Source organism: Dendrobium catenatum, unplaced genomic scaffold (genome assembly GCF_001605985.2).
Source record: "Dendrobium catenatum unplaced genomic scaffold, ASM160598v2 fragScaff_scaffold_185, whole genome shotgun sequence".
In the NCBI taxonomy this organism is placed as follows: Eukaryota; Viridiplantae; Streptophyta; class Magnoliopsida; order Asparagales; family Orchidaceae; genus Dendrobium; species Dendrobium catenatum.
The window spans coordinates 535,012-554,953 of NW_021318647.1; the positions used below are offsets into that span (position 1 = coordinate 535,012).

Sequence of the window (19,942 nt, forward strand, 5' to 3'; positions counted from 1 at the left end):
AAGGATGAAAATGAAAAAAGGGAAAATAGAAAAGATAAAGGGAAAGAAAAAGTCATATATGTATGGAAATAAAACAAGTGTAATGTAATAAGGAAAATATATTGAAAACCTACAGGAGTTCACCCCCTTATAGTACTGGCTGGGGATGCCGTACTCATGCACCTAAAAAAGAAAAGGTAATGGAAATGAAAAAAGGATAAGTGGAAAAGGTTGTACCTTTGGGTATATTGAGATGGTGCTCCTGTACGAATTAAATGGAAAAAAGGAAATATTTAAGTTTTAAAAAGCTTTAAAATGTTTTAAAGGAAAATGATCGGATATATATAAATTTTTGAAATGAATGAAATAAAATTAAGAAATGATAGAATACATATTAAATATTATTTATATTGATTATTTTAAATAGTTACCCACTGAGTTTACTTAGTAAACTTAACCTACGAATTTAAATATTTCAGGTAAGTTCCTAAGAAAAGAAATTACCGAAAGAGAAGAATTTGTCTACAGAAGGCGGCATGCAAATGACAATAGGTAATTTATGATTTGTGTATTAGTGGCTCTTCAGTTAATAGAAAAGTTTATGTTGATAAGTAATTATTATATTGATGGAAATGTAATATCGTCCGACTTTTCATACCCGCCTCGTTAGATCGAGCATCTGGGCCGGGTCGTGATAGGAAAAGCTGTTGGACTTGATATTCCAATAGAGGTGTGGAAATGCTTAGGAGATGAAGGAATTTCTTGGATTATTAAACTTTTTAATCCTGTTTTGAATACTAAAAAGATGCCATATGGATGGAGAATGAGTGTGTTAATTCTTATTTTTAAGAATAAAGGTGACACATATGATTGTGCGAATTATAGATGAATTAAGCTAATGTGTTATACATTAAAACTATGGGAGTGAGTAGAGCATAAGTTGCGGCGCGATACTAATGTTTCTCAAAATCAATTTAGTTTCATGCTGGTAGGTCTACTATGGAAGCCATACATGTATTAAGAGATTTGATGTAGAAATATAGAGATAATAAAGAGGATCTACACATGATATTTATTGATTTAGAGAAAGCATATGATAAAGTTCCAAGAGAAGTGCTATGGAGAGTTCTTGAAAAGAAAGGAGTTAATAATGCTTATATTCAAATCATTAAAGATATGTATGCAGGAGCTATTACTTGTGTTCAAACACAAGGTGGTTTGACCAAGTATTTTCCTATTTCGGTTGGATTATATCAAGGATCAGCCTTAACCCCATATCTTTTTGCTTTAGTCATGGATGTTCTCACCAGACATTTGCAAGAGGATGCACCTTGGTGTATGCTTTTTGCTGATGATATTCTTCTTTTTGATAAGACTAGAGAAGGAGTTGAAGGTAAACTTGAATTATGGAGGTCAACCTTAGAGTCTAAAGGTTTTCGCTTGAGTAGATATAAAACTGAATATATAGAGTGTAACTTTAGTAGCAATAGACCTAGTGAGGGGATTGCGACTTTGGGCGATCAAGTCATTAATAAGACTACACGTTTTAGATATCTTGGATCTATTGTTCAAAGTGATGGTGAAATAGATAAGGATATTATCAGTAGAATTCAAGTTGGATGGTTGAAGTGGAGGAATGCATCGGGCTTATTATGCGATAGAAAAGTCCCCCTCAAACTTAAGGGAAAATTCTATAAGATGGTGGTGAGACCTACAATGCTTTATGGTGCTGAATGTTGGCCAATAAAAGAGAAGCATAATACTAAGTTAAATGTTGTAGAGATGAGGATACTTAGGTGGATGTGTGGCTTTTCTCTTAGAGAGCATACGAAATGAGCATATATGTGGAAAGGTTGGAGTAGCTCTAGTGGAAGATAAGATTATAGAGTCTCCATAGATGGTTTGATCACATTAAACGGAGGCCTCCTGATGACTAGGTTGGGTAAGTTGAGGTATTAGATTTGACTTATGTTAAGAAGGATAGAGGAAGACCTAAAAAGACTTGGTTAGAAAATATTAGGATCTTTCTTTATTGGATTTAAATGAGAATTTGACTTTTAACATGACACAATGACAAAAAAAGATTCATGTAGCAGACCCCACGTAGTGGGACAAAGGCTTGATTTTGTTGTTGTTATTTATTTGATGTTAATTGAGATACATTACATGTTTTCTATTGTTAAGTATAGAACTTGATATGTTAATATATTAGGAGAGTAAATAGATTTCTTTTTACTCATCTGATTATGATAGTAATTGCTCAGAATGGTTGCCAGTAAGAAGAAGCCTATTTAGATTTTTTCCTTTTATGTTATACTCTAGGTTGACCATTAATGGTTGGGCCAACTGGGTGTGACATCTTTGGCTATAAATAGTGATGAAGGGCTCTGGTATGGCTGCACTCCTTCCCTTCATTTACTTATATTGTGCTCTTCTAATGCGTTTGAGAGATGGTTGACTTGAGCCTTTTCAAATACACTAACATGGATAGTTGGAAACTGAGGAAGTCTCTTCTCTTAATATACAAAGCGGTGAGGTTTGAAGGGAAGAAGCTTAGGGAAATTGGTAAGAATAAAAATAAATTTAAGGTGGTTCAATTGAGCAAAACAGCAAGGGTTGTGCAAAACAACAAGGGCAGAGTAGAGTAAGGCTATAGAAGTCAAGTCGATGAAAGTTAAAGAAGCTAAGCTGAGTAAGGAGGAGATAATTGAGCCGAGTAAGGAGAGTGGTCCGATTCTATGGGCTCCGAAAATTCGGCCCCGGCCTCTGCCCGACTATTGCTTGCTTTTTATTTTGGGGGTGGAGTTTTAACGGAATAAGTTTCGGGGTAAATTTTGGAAGACAGATGGGTTTGTAGTTAAGACACTACCCATAGATTTCACCCTCATTTTGCGAAGACTTTATAATTTGAGTTTTGGTTTCCTATAGGCGCAAGCCCCTATGGTTAATTACCCCTCCCGGTAACGAGAGAGAACTTCTGATTAAGGCTAGTCATTAATTAGATATGTAGAGATACGCAGTTTCTAGCATATAGTAGCAGCATGGGCTTGGAAGGGAAAATTTAGAGATTTGATATTTAAAATAAAAATTTCACAATCTTGTACTTAAAGCGGATGGTGGGGGAATGGATGATAGACCCGATCAAGATCCCATGGTTCCTTCATCTCGGGCCATCGTGATCCCTGGTCTACTTATTCAGAGGAGGTAGTCGACCCAACCTGATAGAAGGATCCTTGTTGGCAGCCATGAGTTGCTTCGTCCAAGGGTACCTTGTAGACCTGGGGTGAATATTTGCTTAAGGAGACATTTGAATCCACCTTAGCTAACAGAGGGTTTTGTGCCCTATCAATCATATCCTATTGATTCATATCTCAAGGATTTGATGCCACTAAGGAACGTATTAGCTCTGGCCATAATCGGTATTTCGTGGTGCCATTTGGCGGAAAAACCACTCGGTTCAGAGGGCCCAGGTCATAACCGTTTATCCTGCGGTGCCTTTGGCGGCAAAATCACCGGTTAGAGAACACATACCACATCCTTTCTAGTAGGAAATTGTTTGAGAATAGATCATAGTGATATTTTCGACTAGGCATTCGCTCTTTGTGAGCTAAAATAATTTTTCAATTTGTCCACCCCGACAAACTATTACGGAGGGTGGATGAATTTTACTTTAAGTGTTTGAATGATTAGATTTCAATTTTAAATATTTGTTAGATTTTTGGATTTTTGAATTTTGGATGTTTGGAAGCTTTGAATTTTGTAAGTGTTTGAGTGACATTTGAAATCATTTGTGAACCCCTCCGATTGAGATTTGCATTCAACTTGGCCATTATCGGGGGTGTTTGGGGTCATTTTCATTTGTTGATTAAACCTTGTCAACTCTGTTGAGCTACAACAGAGGATCGGGTTTCTCGGGCTTCATGCCTTTGTTTGTCAATTTTCTTTGTTAAAGGCCTTGAAGGCCTAATATGAATGTATAAAATAAATATTACGGTCAATTTCGCGATCACATATTTATCCGATGGTTCGAACCCTATCTCATCATATTTACCTGTTTAGTAGGATCAGGTTTCGTAGGCTTTATGCCTTTATTAGTGAATTCTCTTGATTATAGGTCTTGAAGGGCTAATATGAATATTAAAACAAACACACCGGTCGCTACAACTGTGTATTTTTTTGAAGGTTCGAACCCTGTCGACTCCTATTGATTTGCATAGAAGGATCGGGTTCGAACTTGAATTTACTTATTGACACCCACGCAGCATCCCTAGACGTCACGTGTATACTTATAACACCCTTGTCGGGGCCCATGCGGGTGTTTGGGGGCATTTTGTAATTATTTATTGAACCTTGTCGACTCCTATTTACCTGCTTAGGAGGATCGGGTTCAAATTTAATAGCTTGCACAACATCCCTAGACGTCATGTGTGTACCAATAACATGCTCGCTGGGGCCCATGCGAGTTTTTTGGGGCATTTTATAATTATTTGTTGAGCCTTATCGACTCCTATTTATTTGTTTAGGAGGATCAGGTTAAAACTTATTGACCCGTGCAGCATCCCTAGACGTCACATGTGTTTCTACAACATGTTCGCCGGGGCTAATGCGGGTGTTTGGGAGTATTTTGTAATTATCTGTTGAACATTGTCAACTCTTATCTACCTGCTTAAGAGGATCATGTTCAAATTTATCGAGCAACGCAGCATCCCTAGATGTCACGTGTGTATCAAAAACATGCTCGCTAGGGCCCATGCGGGTTGTGATTGCATTTACCCCTTATGTGTACCTATGTGTATACAAATTACGGTGCACGTGTTGGGGTATTCTTGGAATATTTGTAAATGCCTTATGTCCGCTTGCATAGATATTGATGATCCGGTGGCGTGTTGTAGCAACTTTAGAATTGAGTTTTTTGCTGCTTTGTACAGGCAGACTGTCGTACACTACTTGTATGATTTATACAGGTAGATTGTAGTGCACTAACTAATCTCTTGCTTTTGAATATAGGTGAATCGTAGCGTTATCACCTGATTGCAATGAGATACTTCATTGTTCTGATGTGAACTCCCTTTTCTCATTCACCGGGAGGTCCTTCTGGACTTTAAAATCAATGACCGCTACTTTGAAAAGAACCCCTTTCAAGGTCTTTAGTGTAGTAGACTTGTTATTTCTGATATTTATGAATGCCAGAACTGTTTTCTTCCTAAGTACAGCACCAAGAAGAAATTTTGGAATACCAAGAAGTTTAGTTCGAATTTGCTCAAATATCTCTTCCATTCTGCCAGGAGGTGTCCTTCTCTGTACATCTAGTTGTTTTTCATACTCGACATACTTGTAGATCTCAATCACTGTTGTCATAGGTGATATCTGTACTTGTGTCCACAAGGATTTGTTGCTCCTGCGATATACCTAATGTTGTTATCCACAAGCGGCTCGTGTGTATTTACAGGGGACCGTTGTATTCACTACGACCTCCTGAAAGTGTTTGTAGAAGAGCCATTATTTCTGCATCCTATCCACCTTTCACCAATCTCATGTGGTTTTGATGATTGCTCTTGTTCGTAGAAGCACCTTTCTTTAATTACTCCCCTTTTGCATAAAGGGATCTGCATATTTGTTCTCCTTGGGTGATTGTTGCTTGTAGGAGTATTACACATTATCTTACAAAATCACGTTCGAAGATAGGTTCTTTGTTGTCTTTAAAGGCAATAAAAGGGCAATACTCTTGTTTGTATGATTGATATTTGTATGATTGATAAATGCATCAATTATCTTTGTCTTGATATTTATAACAAATATCAAGAGCTTGTTCTCGTATGTATCCCACAGTTATTTATAAAGGGATTTATGCTTTGATGTGGTCATTTCACATTCATAGGCATTTGCACTTGATGTGCTAATCAACCACCTTCCAGTTGCAAAGGATATATGTATTTGTTTTCGATCGGATAATTGTTGACACTAGCGGGCATTTGCATTCGTTGTATGCTTCACACGTTTGCTGCACCTCGATCCTTGCATCTTTAGTCGCAAACAGCGAAAACAAGCTCTCGGAGTTTTAGGGTTAAAGGGTTATACTTGCGCGGGGTCGGCAGTGGAGGCTCGAAGACCTTACTAATTAGCTTGCATGGGAAGGAGCGCATATTTCTCTTCTTTTTTATTATTAATTATAATTAATTTTAATTATAATAATAATTAATTAATTATAAATTAATTATAATTAGTAAATTAATTGTAGTTTTAATTAATTAGTGACTAATTATAATTAATTAAAATTAACCAAATAATTATAATTAATAATTAATAATTAATTACTAATTATTAATTAATTATAATTAATAAGTTAATTATAATTATAATTAGTTAATAATTAATTATAATTAATCAAAATTAAGTACAACTAAGTCGACCAGCCATTGAGAAGCCGGAGAAGCAGGTGAAAGGGAGAAAGTTACCCTCACTTTGAGCGATCTCCCATTGCGCTCGTGAGCTCTCATCGTTGCTTCCAAATCAAAGTGTCATAGCTTCCAATCTTTCATTGCGAGCGAGCTCCTATGGTCACCTCCGATCAAATTCGCAACTTCCGATCACACAGAAAGGGGAGTCGCAGAAGGAGCGGGATTGTGGTAGTCGAACCAAAGAGCAGTGGCTTCGGTCTCCTTTTAATGCCAAGATAGATCGTGTGGGGAGAGGAGACGACATGTAGGATGCGATGTTCAAACGTGCGCGGGATGGCGACGACGTGCGATCAAACAGGTATGAGATTTTGCTATTTTATTTTATTTTTCGGTAGAGAGGTCAACAGTTATTAAGCTTTGACGATTGCCTTTATCTTGAAGGTATGTAGGTGAGTCTCCACATTATGGGTAGCTCGCTAGGTACATGCTACGACAAACATTTCCTTAGGAGGTGGTTTTTTCTCCCAAGGTGGCTACAACTCACTCTGAGGTTGAGCCTACTAGATGCCATGACTCCATGTCGGAGGCGGTTGGGTAGTCGTGGGTGACTAGTGAAGGTAAGAATTCTTTTTATTTTTGTATAAGTCTTGTCTGGAGGTTGAGGGTCATTGACCTCAAGTGAGCTAAGGGTCCACCTGACCTCAAGCGAGTTTCTAAGTTACTTGTTGGGTAAATTCAAGGTGTTAACACAGACTAAATGGACACCTAGCTTGTATATGAAGACCTTTGAACTTCATAGGTTGCTTGAAGTCCCCTTTAGTTTATTAAATAAAGAGTTGCCTCCTCTGAATTCTTCACCCTATATAATAGGGGTGACTCCATTGGTACAGGACTTGGAAACTAGCACACATTGATCTCTATAGGAGCCCACTTAACGATGAAGGTGCCAAGTTCATAGAGTTAAACCTAAAAAGGAAGCATCATATGTCTCTAGTCTAGGAACATCCTGCTTCTTCACACATGATAATTCTAAAAGTATGCGAGTCTCCTCCTCCTAGTCGCCAGGATATCGAGATCACCGCCTTAGCGCCATCTTCCTTGGAGATTCTTCTTGGGCGAGTTCAGGCTTTAAAGGAGCTTGCTTGGGTTAAAGCAGAGTCTGAGAAAGGGAAGAGGATCAAATCCCTGGAGAAGGCAGTCTTGGCAAGTGTTAAGCCATCGTACTGCATAGGGAGATGTTAAAGCTGAGGGTTGAGATGATGGCGACTCACCAGGTTTTGAAGTCATCACAATTGAGTTGGTTATTGGTAGGTTGCTGCTTCATCTTGTGCTATATAGTAGATGAATGAGTGGTGTCTCCGTACTTGTTGTTCATCATACAACACAACAACAACATCAAGCTTTTATCCCACTACGTGGGGTCGGCTACATGAATCCTTTTTCTCCATTGTGTCCTATTAAAACTCAAATTCTCGTTTAAATCTAAAAAAGAAAGGTCATTCATAATATTTTCTAACAAAGTCTTTTTAGGTCTACTCCTACCTTTCTTAACACAAGTCAAATCTAATACCTCTACTCTCCTAACCGGATCATCGGAAGGCTGCCTTTTTATGTGACCAAACCATCTAAGGCGACTCTCTCTAATCTTATCTTCTACTGGAGCTTATTGGATTACAAAAAGTATTTTCTAGACTTTATCATATTGGAGAACTAATTTGATAAGGCATAATCTGGATGTTATGCATATTGAGAGAACTTCCTTGATAACATTTTTAATACAATTATGGATGTTAAAGGTAAGAGTAAAGATAATGTCAAAGCAAGGATGAACATTAAAGAGTACTGCCGATGAAAAAATTTGGAGTTAGTAATAACCACCGACGACAAAATAATAAAGCCCAGAGCAGCTTACTCTTTTACGTTAGAGCAAAAAAGATAAATATGTCAGTGATTTAAAGGTTTAAAAATGCATGATGGTTATGGATCAAACATAAGTCGATGTGTTGACTTGAAATCTGCGAGATTATTTGGACTAAAAAGTCATGATTATCACATAATTATGGAGGTTCTTCTTCCGATCATAGTATGTATGTTACCAGATTACATATCAAATCCGTTGATTGAGCTTAACAATTTCTTCAAAGACCTATGTTCATCTAAACTACGCGAAGATGCTTTACGCAGGAGCGAGGAGAACATACCAATCATCATATGCAAGTTAGAAAAAATTTCTCCCGGTATTTTTTGATTCTATGGAACACCTTCCAGTCCATCTACCTTACGAAGCTAGAGATGGTAGACCTGTATAATATCATTGGATGTATCCTGCAAAAGGTAAAACATATTTTTATCAAGTCTCAATATTTTTGAATAAGTTGAGAACATATATTTATTAACTTAATAATTGTAATTGTTTAATAAATATTTGAACAAGTTGAAGAAGTATGCTAAGAATAAAACACGACCAGAAGGATCGATATGTGATGGATATTTGTCTCAAGAAACAACTCACTTCTGCTCCTACTACTTCGAGCTCCATGTAAGGAGTACAAGAACAAAGATTGGTCGTAACATGGACTTTGATGTAAAAGAACAATCTTAGGCTGCATTATTAGTATTTAGAAGTCATGGAAAACCTAGTGACAAATGTGTTGAAAGATTTCTCAACGATTTAGACTCGAAACAACGAATTTATATATGCTACTGAATTGTGAAGAAATTGAACAAATCTTAGAGTAAGTTCTTCCATAATGTGCATAATGAATAATGTTTATTTAAAATACTAAATTACTATTTGGATGATTTATCACCAGGTATTTTGTAAACAATTTGCCTCTGACAGATTTTACGGATATCGAGCAAGTTGCAAATGAATTCCCAGCTTGGTTTAGATCTTATGTGAGCTCATAAATTTTAAAATTATTATTTGAATTACATCTTATTTAATATAAAAATACTAATATTTAAAATATTTTTAGGTACATAAGCCTGATAATAATTGTTTCGATAAATGTTTGCAAGCACTAGTATGGGGTCCAATGCGAAAAGTAAAGACCTGGCCATATATATAGTGAATGGGTTCAGATTTCATACTAAGCCATGGAGTGAAGGAAGAAAAATAGAAAATTGTGGAGTATGTGTTAGAGGGAATACTCATGAAGAAGATGAGTGTGATTATTACGGTATTCTGAATGAGGTTCTTGACCTGGAGTACCTAGGCGAAGATGAGAACTTTATAATCTTATTTAACTATCAATGGTATGATCCAGTACAAAATAGAGGCACAAGGGTTCATCTTGCATATGGTTTAGTAGATGTAAAACATAGTAGAAGATACGAAAAGTTTTATCCATTTGTGTTAACAAGTAAAACTGTTCAAGTTTATTTTAGCAAATATCCTAGTGGTCGTAGGGATAAACAAGATTAGCTTGCTGTCATAAAAACAAAAGCACGGAGGATAATTGATCAACAATATGTTGTAACAACTGCACCAAAGGGAGTATTTGTCTTGAGATTTTTAGAAATCCTTACCTCTTTTCTTCCATGATGCCTCTTTGGCTATCACCATTGCTAAACCTTCAGCAATCTTTGGTTCCAGTATTACGCCTTGTCGGCTTCCCTTGACACGAATGAGAGAAATGGTCTCATTTAGTGAGGGTATCTCATCTTTGCTAAGGATCTAAACTCTAACTTGGTCATACTCTGTTTTTAATCCTACAAGAAAGTCATAACACTCTATCTTTCTAAATAAAGCTTTTTGGGATAGCCATATCTTTTGGAGACTTGGTCTCTTTGCATCTATAGTGATCAAGTTCTTGCAACGAGCTTTGAAGGAGAGTGGCATATTCAGTCATGGTCTTGCTTCCTTTTTTTGTGCTTCACACCTTGACTTTAATTTCGAAGATATGTGCAGCATCCTGAGTTTTTGAGAAGATTTTCCTGGCGGCATCTCATGTCTTTTGTAGTAGATAGGAATATGAAAGTATCGCTAATTTCTGGAGTCATGAAATTCCACAATCATAGCATGATCATGGAGTCTGCTTCATCCAATGCCCAAAAAATTAGAATCTTCTTTTTTTGGTCCTACCCTATGGAGGTTATTCATCTTTCCGTTTCCTTTCAAATATGGCTTCACAAATTGAGACCACTTTAAATATTTCTTCCCATTCAAGCGACAAGGAATGTTGCATATTTTGGAGATCTCTTCCTTGGTACACCATATAGTCCTCCATTTGGTCAAAGCTTTGGGAGGAATTTGTTTTAGACATTGCGGTAGCAAAGGGCAGTGATGAAGGATATATCAAGCAGGGCAGAAATGAAGGCTGCGTTGGTTATTGATAGGATAACAACAATAAGGGAAGACTGACAGTGAAGGAATGACAATACAAAAAATTTAGAATTCCGATAACGACAATGAAGGATCTGATACAATGTTAAATTTAGAAAATTGGAGAGGGAAAAACTTAAATTTATTGCACAAACGTTTTCCTATTTATAGATATATACTAGACATCTTAATAAAGAAATAAATAATTACAGAATAATGCATAATTGCTCTAATATAATCCTTCCTAGATCAGCCATCTAAATATGGAAGGAGATCAGTGTGATCCAAGTGAGCCTCCAACGGATTCTCGTCTTAGCCGCGGGATCAAAATGCCAAGGGAGGGCTAGGATTTAATAGGTGAGCCTCCCATGGATTCCTATCCTAGCCGTGGGAGCAAAATGCCAAGGGACGGCTGGGATTTAACACAAATAATGCAGAAGAAATGAGAACCGTAAAATAATTCAGTTAGCAGTGAAAACTAGGTTTCATTCTGGTATGAAGAGATGCTTCCCTCAAAAATTCATAATCACTTTTCTAAAGCATTCGAATAAATCAATATGCAACTTAGCTCACAAAAGTGAATAGAAAAGTGGAATTTCATCAAGCCAAAAAATTACTTAAACACCTCAATTTTGAATATAAACATTTATCCTTAAATCGATTGCCTCTTATTTTTCTAAATCGGCGCCTCTTATTGTTTCAGTTCAAATACCAAACATATGTGTATCACGGTACAGTAGCATAATAGAATTGCCTAAGGATAAGTTGAGGAAGCACCAAAACAGAACACAATCCCTTGAATAGCACTAGAAATCCAACGCAATAATCGTTCCCTCCATAGGAGAGCACTTATTCTAGGAGCCTAAAGTTGTGGCACAGCTGAAGCTGGTTAACATTGATAATTGCTATGTGATTGATACCTATGATGCACAGATACGGATACGGCGACATGGACACGACACGACATGACACGGGACACGTCAATTATTGAAAATATAGGACATGGACACGGGTTGTACACGGTATTATAATTTTTATATTTTAAAAATAGTGTATAAAAATTAAATAAGTATAATTTTAAAAATAATTTAGAAATAATCACTTAACTATAATTTGTACTTAAATTGATTAATATTAGGATATCAAGAGTCGGACGTCGATGTCATTTATCAGTAATCGAGAGAGGAGATGAAAATACCTTTACTGCCAAAGTGAAATGAAAAGGAGAATATTCGATGAATGGGGTATTAAGTGCAGACGATTGATTTGATGTTGTGGATAGGAAATAAGAAATTTAGTTTTTATATTTTAAATAAGTAAAAAAATTTAAATACAAGAAATTATTTTTTTAAAAAAATTCATAAAATATTTAAGATATGCGTGTCAGACATGCGTGTCCAATTTGTATTTAATATTTTTTTTAATCGGACACGTTTTCGTCGTGTCCGACACTTGTCGGAGGAGTGTCGGACGCGTGTCATGTCGGATACTGCATGCCTCTTTGAGAAGAAGTGTCGGTGCATCATAGATTGATACTCAAATAACTCCGAAACAAATAATTCTAAATCCATTAGTTAAACCAACATTAGAACTTGATGAAACTAATCACTTAAATTGAACCAGACTAGTGGTCAATCAGATCAGAAATAAAAAAAGGAATTGGTTCTCATAAGCACATTATCTCAGACATTTAAATAAGTAGATTGATATTAAAAGTACTGAATAAAACTATGAAATGAAACTGAACCTAAGCATTGTTCAACTCATTTATTTGCTCGATGTTTTGAGGGATTTAGGTTCAGTTCTCCGTCATTATGGCTTTGATTCTTTTTCTTTTTTTAAGTCAGATTAATGCGCGGAACATTTCTTCAGCATGGATAATGTATTGACAATGCCTATGTATGCGTGAAATATCTTAAAAATTCCAAACTCTCTCTTCTTAAATTGTTAGCGCTAAAGAAAATTATTAAGTTTTAACAATTAATAAGCTTTAGAAATGCTCTTTATTTGTGTTTTTTTTCTTGATATCATTTTCTTCTCTTTTAGGCATGCACTTATTAGTTTATATGGCGCTATTGTCCTTTGCTTGATTCTTGCTGGCCAATTGAAAGAAAGGAAAATCATATTAATTTTAACAGGTAAACTTATATGCATTAAACTTGTTTTGCTTATTGGATTATCAAGCTTAGTACTTTAACTTCTTTTTAACTATGTTACTCCCTTTTCAGTTTATTATGGCATTGATAAATCATTCTACAGTTTGTTTCCACATGTCGTTCAGGTAAATAAATATTTCTCTCCACGACTTCTATTTTACAAAATGACATCCATGTAGCACCTGTTGATTCCGTGCTCCCTTTCTGAAGTCTCAAGCTTGCTAAATTGCAGTGGCTATTAAGTGCCCATAACACACAGATGCTTCTAATTGTGTTCCTAACTGTGGTTTCCCTACTCCTGGCTGGTTTTTGTGTATACCATGCTCAACTTTGCCTCACAAACACGACGACAAATGAGGTATTGTATGAGTTGTTATTCCTGATTGGTTCCATGTTGAACAACTTAGGCTTCGTTTGTGACGACTTTTTTATTTCTTCTTAAAGCAGCTTTCTAATACAAAATTTTTAAGGGAGATTTACATACATATCACTTTATTTCATGCTATTTGCATATCTAACACCCAAAACATCAATATTATATGTCTACTACCCATAGAATAAATTTTGGTGCATGAAATGAAATATTAAAGTTTATAGGATGGTATGAATGGTAGAAAAGAATTATAGGAGTGATATATTTGATATTAAAGTTTTATATGGGTGGTATACATGTAATATTAATGTTTTGGGTGTTTTGTAATTTTGTATTAAAAAACTGCTTTAAGAAGCAATAAAAAAGTCGTCCCAAATGAAGCCTTAGATTCTCATTAATAATTGATTACCTATACGGATGGAAATAAACAGACATTTAAGTGGCAAGAGTATTTGGACTGGAGGAGGAAACTGAATGAAGCCAAAGCAAGTGCTGCAGCATTGAAGACCGCTCTACATACTGTGAATGGAGAAGTTAAGGCCCCTGAGAGCAAATGCAGGCAATTCTTTAATAAATCGCCCTTACAGAGTGAAATCGCAGTTAATAAGAATAATGTCTATGACAAAGGAATGCTTAGAAATGCCCTTGAGATCCTGGTTCCTATATCAGAGAGGCAGTCATTTTTTCATAGGAAAACCTTTTAGCAACTAAACCGAGCTCTACCTTCTGTTATTTAAAGTTTTATACCATGAGTATGCTTCTGCTCTTCATCTACTTTGATACTGAGCTCATAGATTACCACTGCAAGTAATTAGCATGGGAGTGCCTGTTTTCACAGTTTCTTAATTGGACATTCTTAGACAATTGAAACAAAAGCTTGTTTGGGTTGATGATTTGAGTTTATTTCATAGCCTTGGAACAGTTTGTAGTATTTAAGCATTCCCTTATTAAAGTTTCTTAATTAGAGGAACTTCATATTTTAGTAGTACATGCTTTTTTTGTGTTCAATCCCATTCTTTAATGTGAAAGAAGGATAGTTGTGTAATGACAAAGAAAGGTAATATGAATAAGAAGTCATGATTGTCACATTTTTCATTTTTGTTCATTAATTATTTTCCCAATCACATTTGAACTCTTGTCAAAAGAAGCTTGCGAGCACTTGAATTACTAAAATTAAATTGGACAATGTATTATTCAAAATAGTCAATAGGCTTTTTGTTAGGGCAAAGGTCTAATAAGAGCTTACTTTGAGTGGGGTGAGGCATAGTAGTAGGGGTATTAGTAGATGTGGCTCTAGAAAGGATAATGGGGAAAATGTTGTGAGAGGTTGTAACATAAAGGCACTCTTGTTCAAATGGCATTGAATGATTGTGTTAGTGGTCTAATAGGAGCTTACTTTGAGTGGGGTGAGGTATGGTAGTAGGGGTATTACAGCAATTTCCGAATAATTGTGAATAAATAGGTTTCATATGTGATTGTTAATTCCACGTTTAAAGTCCTTGAGGATGTTTTGAGTTTTGATGCTGCTAATGTAATGCTTGTAGAATAAAATAATCAGCATGTAGTGTGATGAAGTATCTAAAATGCAATAATAATGTAATGGAGTGACTTGTGCGTTGACCTCTTTAAAATATATATATACACACACCTGCACAAATAATGCTCAAATCTCGTATGCTACAATGCCCATTCGTTGTACATTCGGTGCCATTTCTGAATACGCGACAATCACCCATCCTGGGCATCGATCTCACTCTCGTTCGCATCACAAGAGGAAGAGTGGAGGAAGCGTTTAGTTCCGTTGTGCAAGAAGCTCCCGCACTCCCTGCCTTCTCACCGCAACTCTGGATCTCAACTCCAACTCGTATGTCTGAATCTGAAACACATCTGATCTCTATCCTTCTTCCTTGTTTGAAATCCCCTACACACCTCTTCTATCCACTATATCTACCCTACTCATGCCTCTGGTTCGGAGATCCAATTTCGATGCCAACACTCAGTCAGTCTCTACCTTACTCGATCGATCCCTACACTTGTCCACACCTGCAGCAAGATCCAAAACCACAACAAGTATCCTTCATCCACATCTCTGTTATGATTTAGCTCCACCAAACCTTCGATCTTTTCAACCAATATGACATTCGTCATTACTACCCATGCTCGACGCCCAGTCAAACCACATATTAAAGCCGCAATCTCCTTCTGATTTCTTCGTTATTCTCGACGACTAGCCATCTTGACCTCCACCAAGGTCATTTGAACCCAACGCCACCTCTCGATTGTAGCTCTACTCAATGCTTCGACCACAAGCTCCCAACTATCCCCATCTCCAGTCGTAGATCCAACCACTTCCTATATCGATCCCGACCCACACCCCAAGATGACCCCTAACACTTCTCCATCCGACCTTCCATCCAGATCTGACCTCATCACACAAACTCACTACCAACTTCAATCACGGCTGAAGTCGAGCTCCCCTCTTCACACAAACAGGCCAAACAACTGCTGATAATGATGGCAACAATCAACAATAGGAAATAGATGCTACAACCATGTTGCAGTCGATAATAAGTTAATAGCTGGGAAGTACATTGATATACTGCAAGCAGAGACAGATGACATGAAGCAAAAGGCAAGAGCCTACAAGTGGTTATAAAAGACCCGTCATACACCTAACATGTTATCCATAAGCAAAACTACAAAATGACTACAACAAATATAAATGACCTTCATCAAATGTAAAAACTCACGAGCTACTACTTGAAATTTATTAGTGCACAACAGTTTACCTTTATAAAGTAGCAAATGATCCATAGCCTAACATTATGGTTCACCTGTAAGCAAAAGCAGGGAATCAATAGTAAAAAGCTATGGGTCACTAATAGAATGAAGGGAGATTTACATACATACCACTTAATACTATGCTATTTACATATTTAACACCTAAAATTTTAATATTACATACATACCACCCATAGTTCATTTTCATACCAAATATGAGTGGTAGAAATGAAATATATGAGTGGTAGGAAAGAAATGTAAGTGGTATATTTGATATTAAAATAATATATGGTGATATTCATGTAATATTAAAGTTTTAGGTGTTAGATATGTAAATAGGATGTTATAAAGTGGTATGTATGTAAATTTCCCTAGAATGAAATAGTAAATTTACAGTGCCAAGATGTCACACAAGATAAATTATCTTGATTGCAAACGACATGTGGAAGAGTCCTGATGCGACGTACAGTTCATTTGCAAGATGAAGTACGCTCATGCAGGCTAAGCATTGTAGAAAACAATAGTATGCAGAAGAAAAAAATGATAAAAATCGTACTGCCGAAGTCTCATAAATGAGGCCTAACATCCTGTAAGATAATGCCACTGGATCTGCAACATGCATATAGGTTGATAGAAGATATTTATAAATTACCAAGTGGAGCCTCGTGTATTTCTCAACAATAACTCTTTTGCAAGAAGTAGCAAATAACCAAAGTGCAATGCCATGCCATCGGATTTGCAACATGTATATAAGAGGATATAAGTCATCTACCAACTCAAAAACCAAAACAACACATACTTGTCAACAGGGGTCATTTGCATAGTTGATCACTACAAAAACACCCCCCCTTATGAATTAAAATATGATTACCCACCTGAGCCCAGACAAGCATGATGCGTATGCACACATGACATTTGAGGATGCTACACTGGACAAAAAATTAACCTAAGTTTGAGCCCAATCTTTATATGTGAATAGATATGAGTCGACACAGCTTGAGCTATCAATTAAATGCACGGTCGCATTATCGACCAGGATATTCATTTTTATACTTTCATATTAAGCCTTTAAGGTTTGTTATAAGAAAATTCACTAATGTAGGCATAAAGCCAATTACAAATCTGATCATTTGTCGATAAGTATACATAGTCGACAAGGTTTAACCAAAAAAATGAAATTGCCTATAAACCTCGATGATGACCGTGTTGAAAGAAAAATCTCAACTAGGGCGACTCTAAATATTCAAAATGCCTCCAAATTCCCATAAAATATACTAATGATGCAAAAATTTAAAATTAAAATAAATAATCAAAATACTTAAAGAAAAAAATATCTGCCCACTCTCCGTAATAGTTTGCCAAGGTGGACAATTTTAAAATCACTTCTGCTTACGAAGAGCATGTGTCTTTTCGGGAATATCATTAGGATTCATTCTTGATTTGTCTCTTTCCAGTAAAGACATGACATGTGTCTTTTAACTGGTGTTTTCATAATTAAATGGCACAACATGTAAATGATTATGATCAGGACCTCTCATCAGGTGATTTATTGCCAAATGATGCTATTAAATTATGGTCATGGCCAGAGCTTACATATTCCCTAATGACGTTAAATCATTGGTCAATGAATCAATAGAATATGACTAATAGGGCACAAAGTCCTCTATTAGCTAAGAAGGATTCTAATTTTTCCCCTTAGGTAAATATTTTTCCTAGGTCTACAAGATAACCTTGGACGAAGCAATCTATAGCTACCGATAAGGATCATTCTATCAGGTTAGGTCGACTTCCTCCTTTGACTAAGTAGACCAGGGACCATGATGACCTAGGACGACCATGATGTCCAACTATGGTGAGGAGCTAGCATCCAGTTAGCTAATAATGTCATTAATATAGGGAATGCTGGGGCTATTATCTAGTTCAGTGGAATGAAGTTCTTCACAGCTACTATAAAGGCTGTTAACATCCTAATGTATGGCATGGATTTCGAAGGGCAACCAAAAGATCCCATCTTTTGGAACTACTATACATCGCATGTATCTACTAGTTCAACGACTTACAACTGTTGAAAATCCTCCTCACTGGAGATTTATGTTTTGGAGAGGTTGTCTCAGTAGGAAACCCCAGCTATGAAGGGGGTTGTAGTTGGTGGAAGAATTTTTGTGGTGACTTTAACACCACCGCTAAGGAAGCTTGTTACACTTGGAAGGCATGATACTAAAGCTTCCTGATATGGAGGAAAGCTTAAGAGGAGGCAAAGGAGGAAGAAGAATGCATATATTTGGCTCAATAACCTTTACCTGTCCAACCCTCAACACTGCTAGCATAAGAGCTAGAAACGTGTGTTTCCGCCTGAAATAGATTTTCAGATCTAAGATTAATAAAGGGGAGCAATTCTACTGGTGAGTTGAAGAAATATTTTTGGGTGCAGCAGCAAAAAGCCCAATTCACTATAGAAAGGGACCTAAAATCGTATCTAACAAATTATATATGGTACTATAAGTGCTGAAAGGGAAGGGATTAATGAAGAGATCCAACAACTGCTGTGATAGGGGCAAAGAGATAAAGGCTACCACCTATTATGGTAGCAAGAAGAGAGAGAAGACAAGCTCCACCCGAAGAGTGTCAGGGTGTGACACATGAACTACTTATTCAGGGATCCATCGCCAAAAGGTCCCGATGGAAAGGCAAAGAGATCTAAAGGCCAATGCCTTATAAAGAAGAAGTAAAGGAAAGAAGAATAATCTAGAGTGTGACATCTGGTGCAGCTTTCCAAAGATCAACCCCTTCTAATAGAAATCATTAGAAATGGGCCCTGAAGAAGGTCCTAATTGATGACTGGACTAATGATCAACACCTTAGAGAATCCTCTAGGGGATCCTGTCATTCATCGATTCCATCCAAGGAGGAGGTCAACTTTGATCGTAGATCACAGAATGAAGAAATATTCTTATATAATAATGAATATAAGATCTAGTGGCGACGCCGCTCGGACATCCAAATATTAGAGGACGAAGAGGATGAAGAATATATCATACATGTTGAAGTAGTTTATATGGTAAGGCATGAGGATATTGACTTCGATGATGTTGATGATAGGTAGCCTCCGCCGCCCAAATGGACATCCCAATGCCACTATAGGGTTGGGTGTATTGCTAGCAGAAGTGGCCACTTATTGGAAGAAGAAGATGAAGAAGTCGAAGAGAACCCCTTCATCGCCGACACAGTCACGCTAGCAGATATGTGAAGACAAATGGGGAGTCAAATGAATGAAAAAGATAAGAAAATCTCCAAGTTGAATGAAAAAATGTCTGAGATGATGGTGCAGATGGAAACAATGATGCAAATGATGTAGAGAACAATTTTTGAAGATCCTTTGCATGCTCGACATGCTAATCTTCCCAACCTTCATATACCTCACAATTTAGGAGTGCGAGGCACCCCTGAAGGTGTAACATCAGTTTTGCTCCAGTATCGTCCGGGCCGATCGTGGATCGTCCCGGGACGATCAGTTGAAGTTTTGTTACAGAATGTGTACATAAGTTACAGGAAAGTTTTCCTCCCAGTATCGTCCGGGCCGATCGGGGATCGTCCCGGGACGATCAGAGCAATGCAAAAGATAGAGAATAGGGGTTTTTATCGTCCGAGAAAATTAATTATCGTCTTGAGAAATCGTCCCAGGACGAAGTGATTTTGTTCAGATCGTCCTGGACGATCGTGCGATCGGCCGGGCCGATCTCAAGCTTTTTTAATGAAAATCAGCTCGTTTTGAAGAGATAGAAAATCAGATTTTTATAAAATATCATTTGAGGAGAGAGAAAGTCGAGGGCAAAAGAGAAAAAAGTGGATTTTTGGGCGACGCCGATCTGTTTTCGTCCGTCGAGACAGTTCAAGAAATTGGTGTACGCAAGGTAAGGCACATTCCGCC

At 36.9% G+C, this 19,942-nt stretch overlaps 1 protein-coding gene across 1 annotated transcript in view; it reads left to right on the top strand.

Moving 5' to 3' along the window:
* LOC110099466 (probable protein S-acyltransferase 17) overlaps positions 1-13,969 on the top strand; it is a 51,078-nt gene extending 37,109 nt beyond the window's left edge. Inside the window, exons 7-10 of the mRNA XM_020826619.2 lie at positions 12,751-12,842; positions 12,933-12,985; positions 13,093-13,218; positions 13,665-13,969. Of these exons, the coding sequence (XP_020682278.1) occupies positions 12,751-12,842; positions 12,933-12,985; positions 13,093-13,218; positions 13,665-13,937 (544 nt within the window). The 3' untranslated portion in view covers positions 13,938-13,969. The remainder of the gene's footprint in view (positions 1-12,750; positions 12,843-12,932; positions 12,986-13,092; positions 13,219-13,664) is intronic.
* The last annotated feature ends 5,973 nt before the right edge of the window (positions 13,970-19,942 follow it).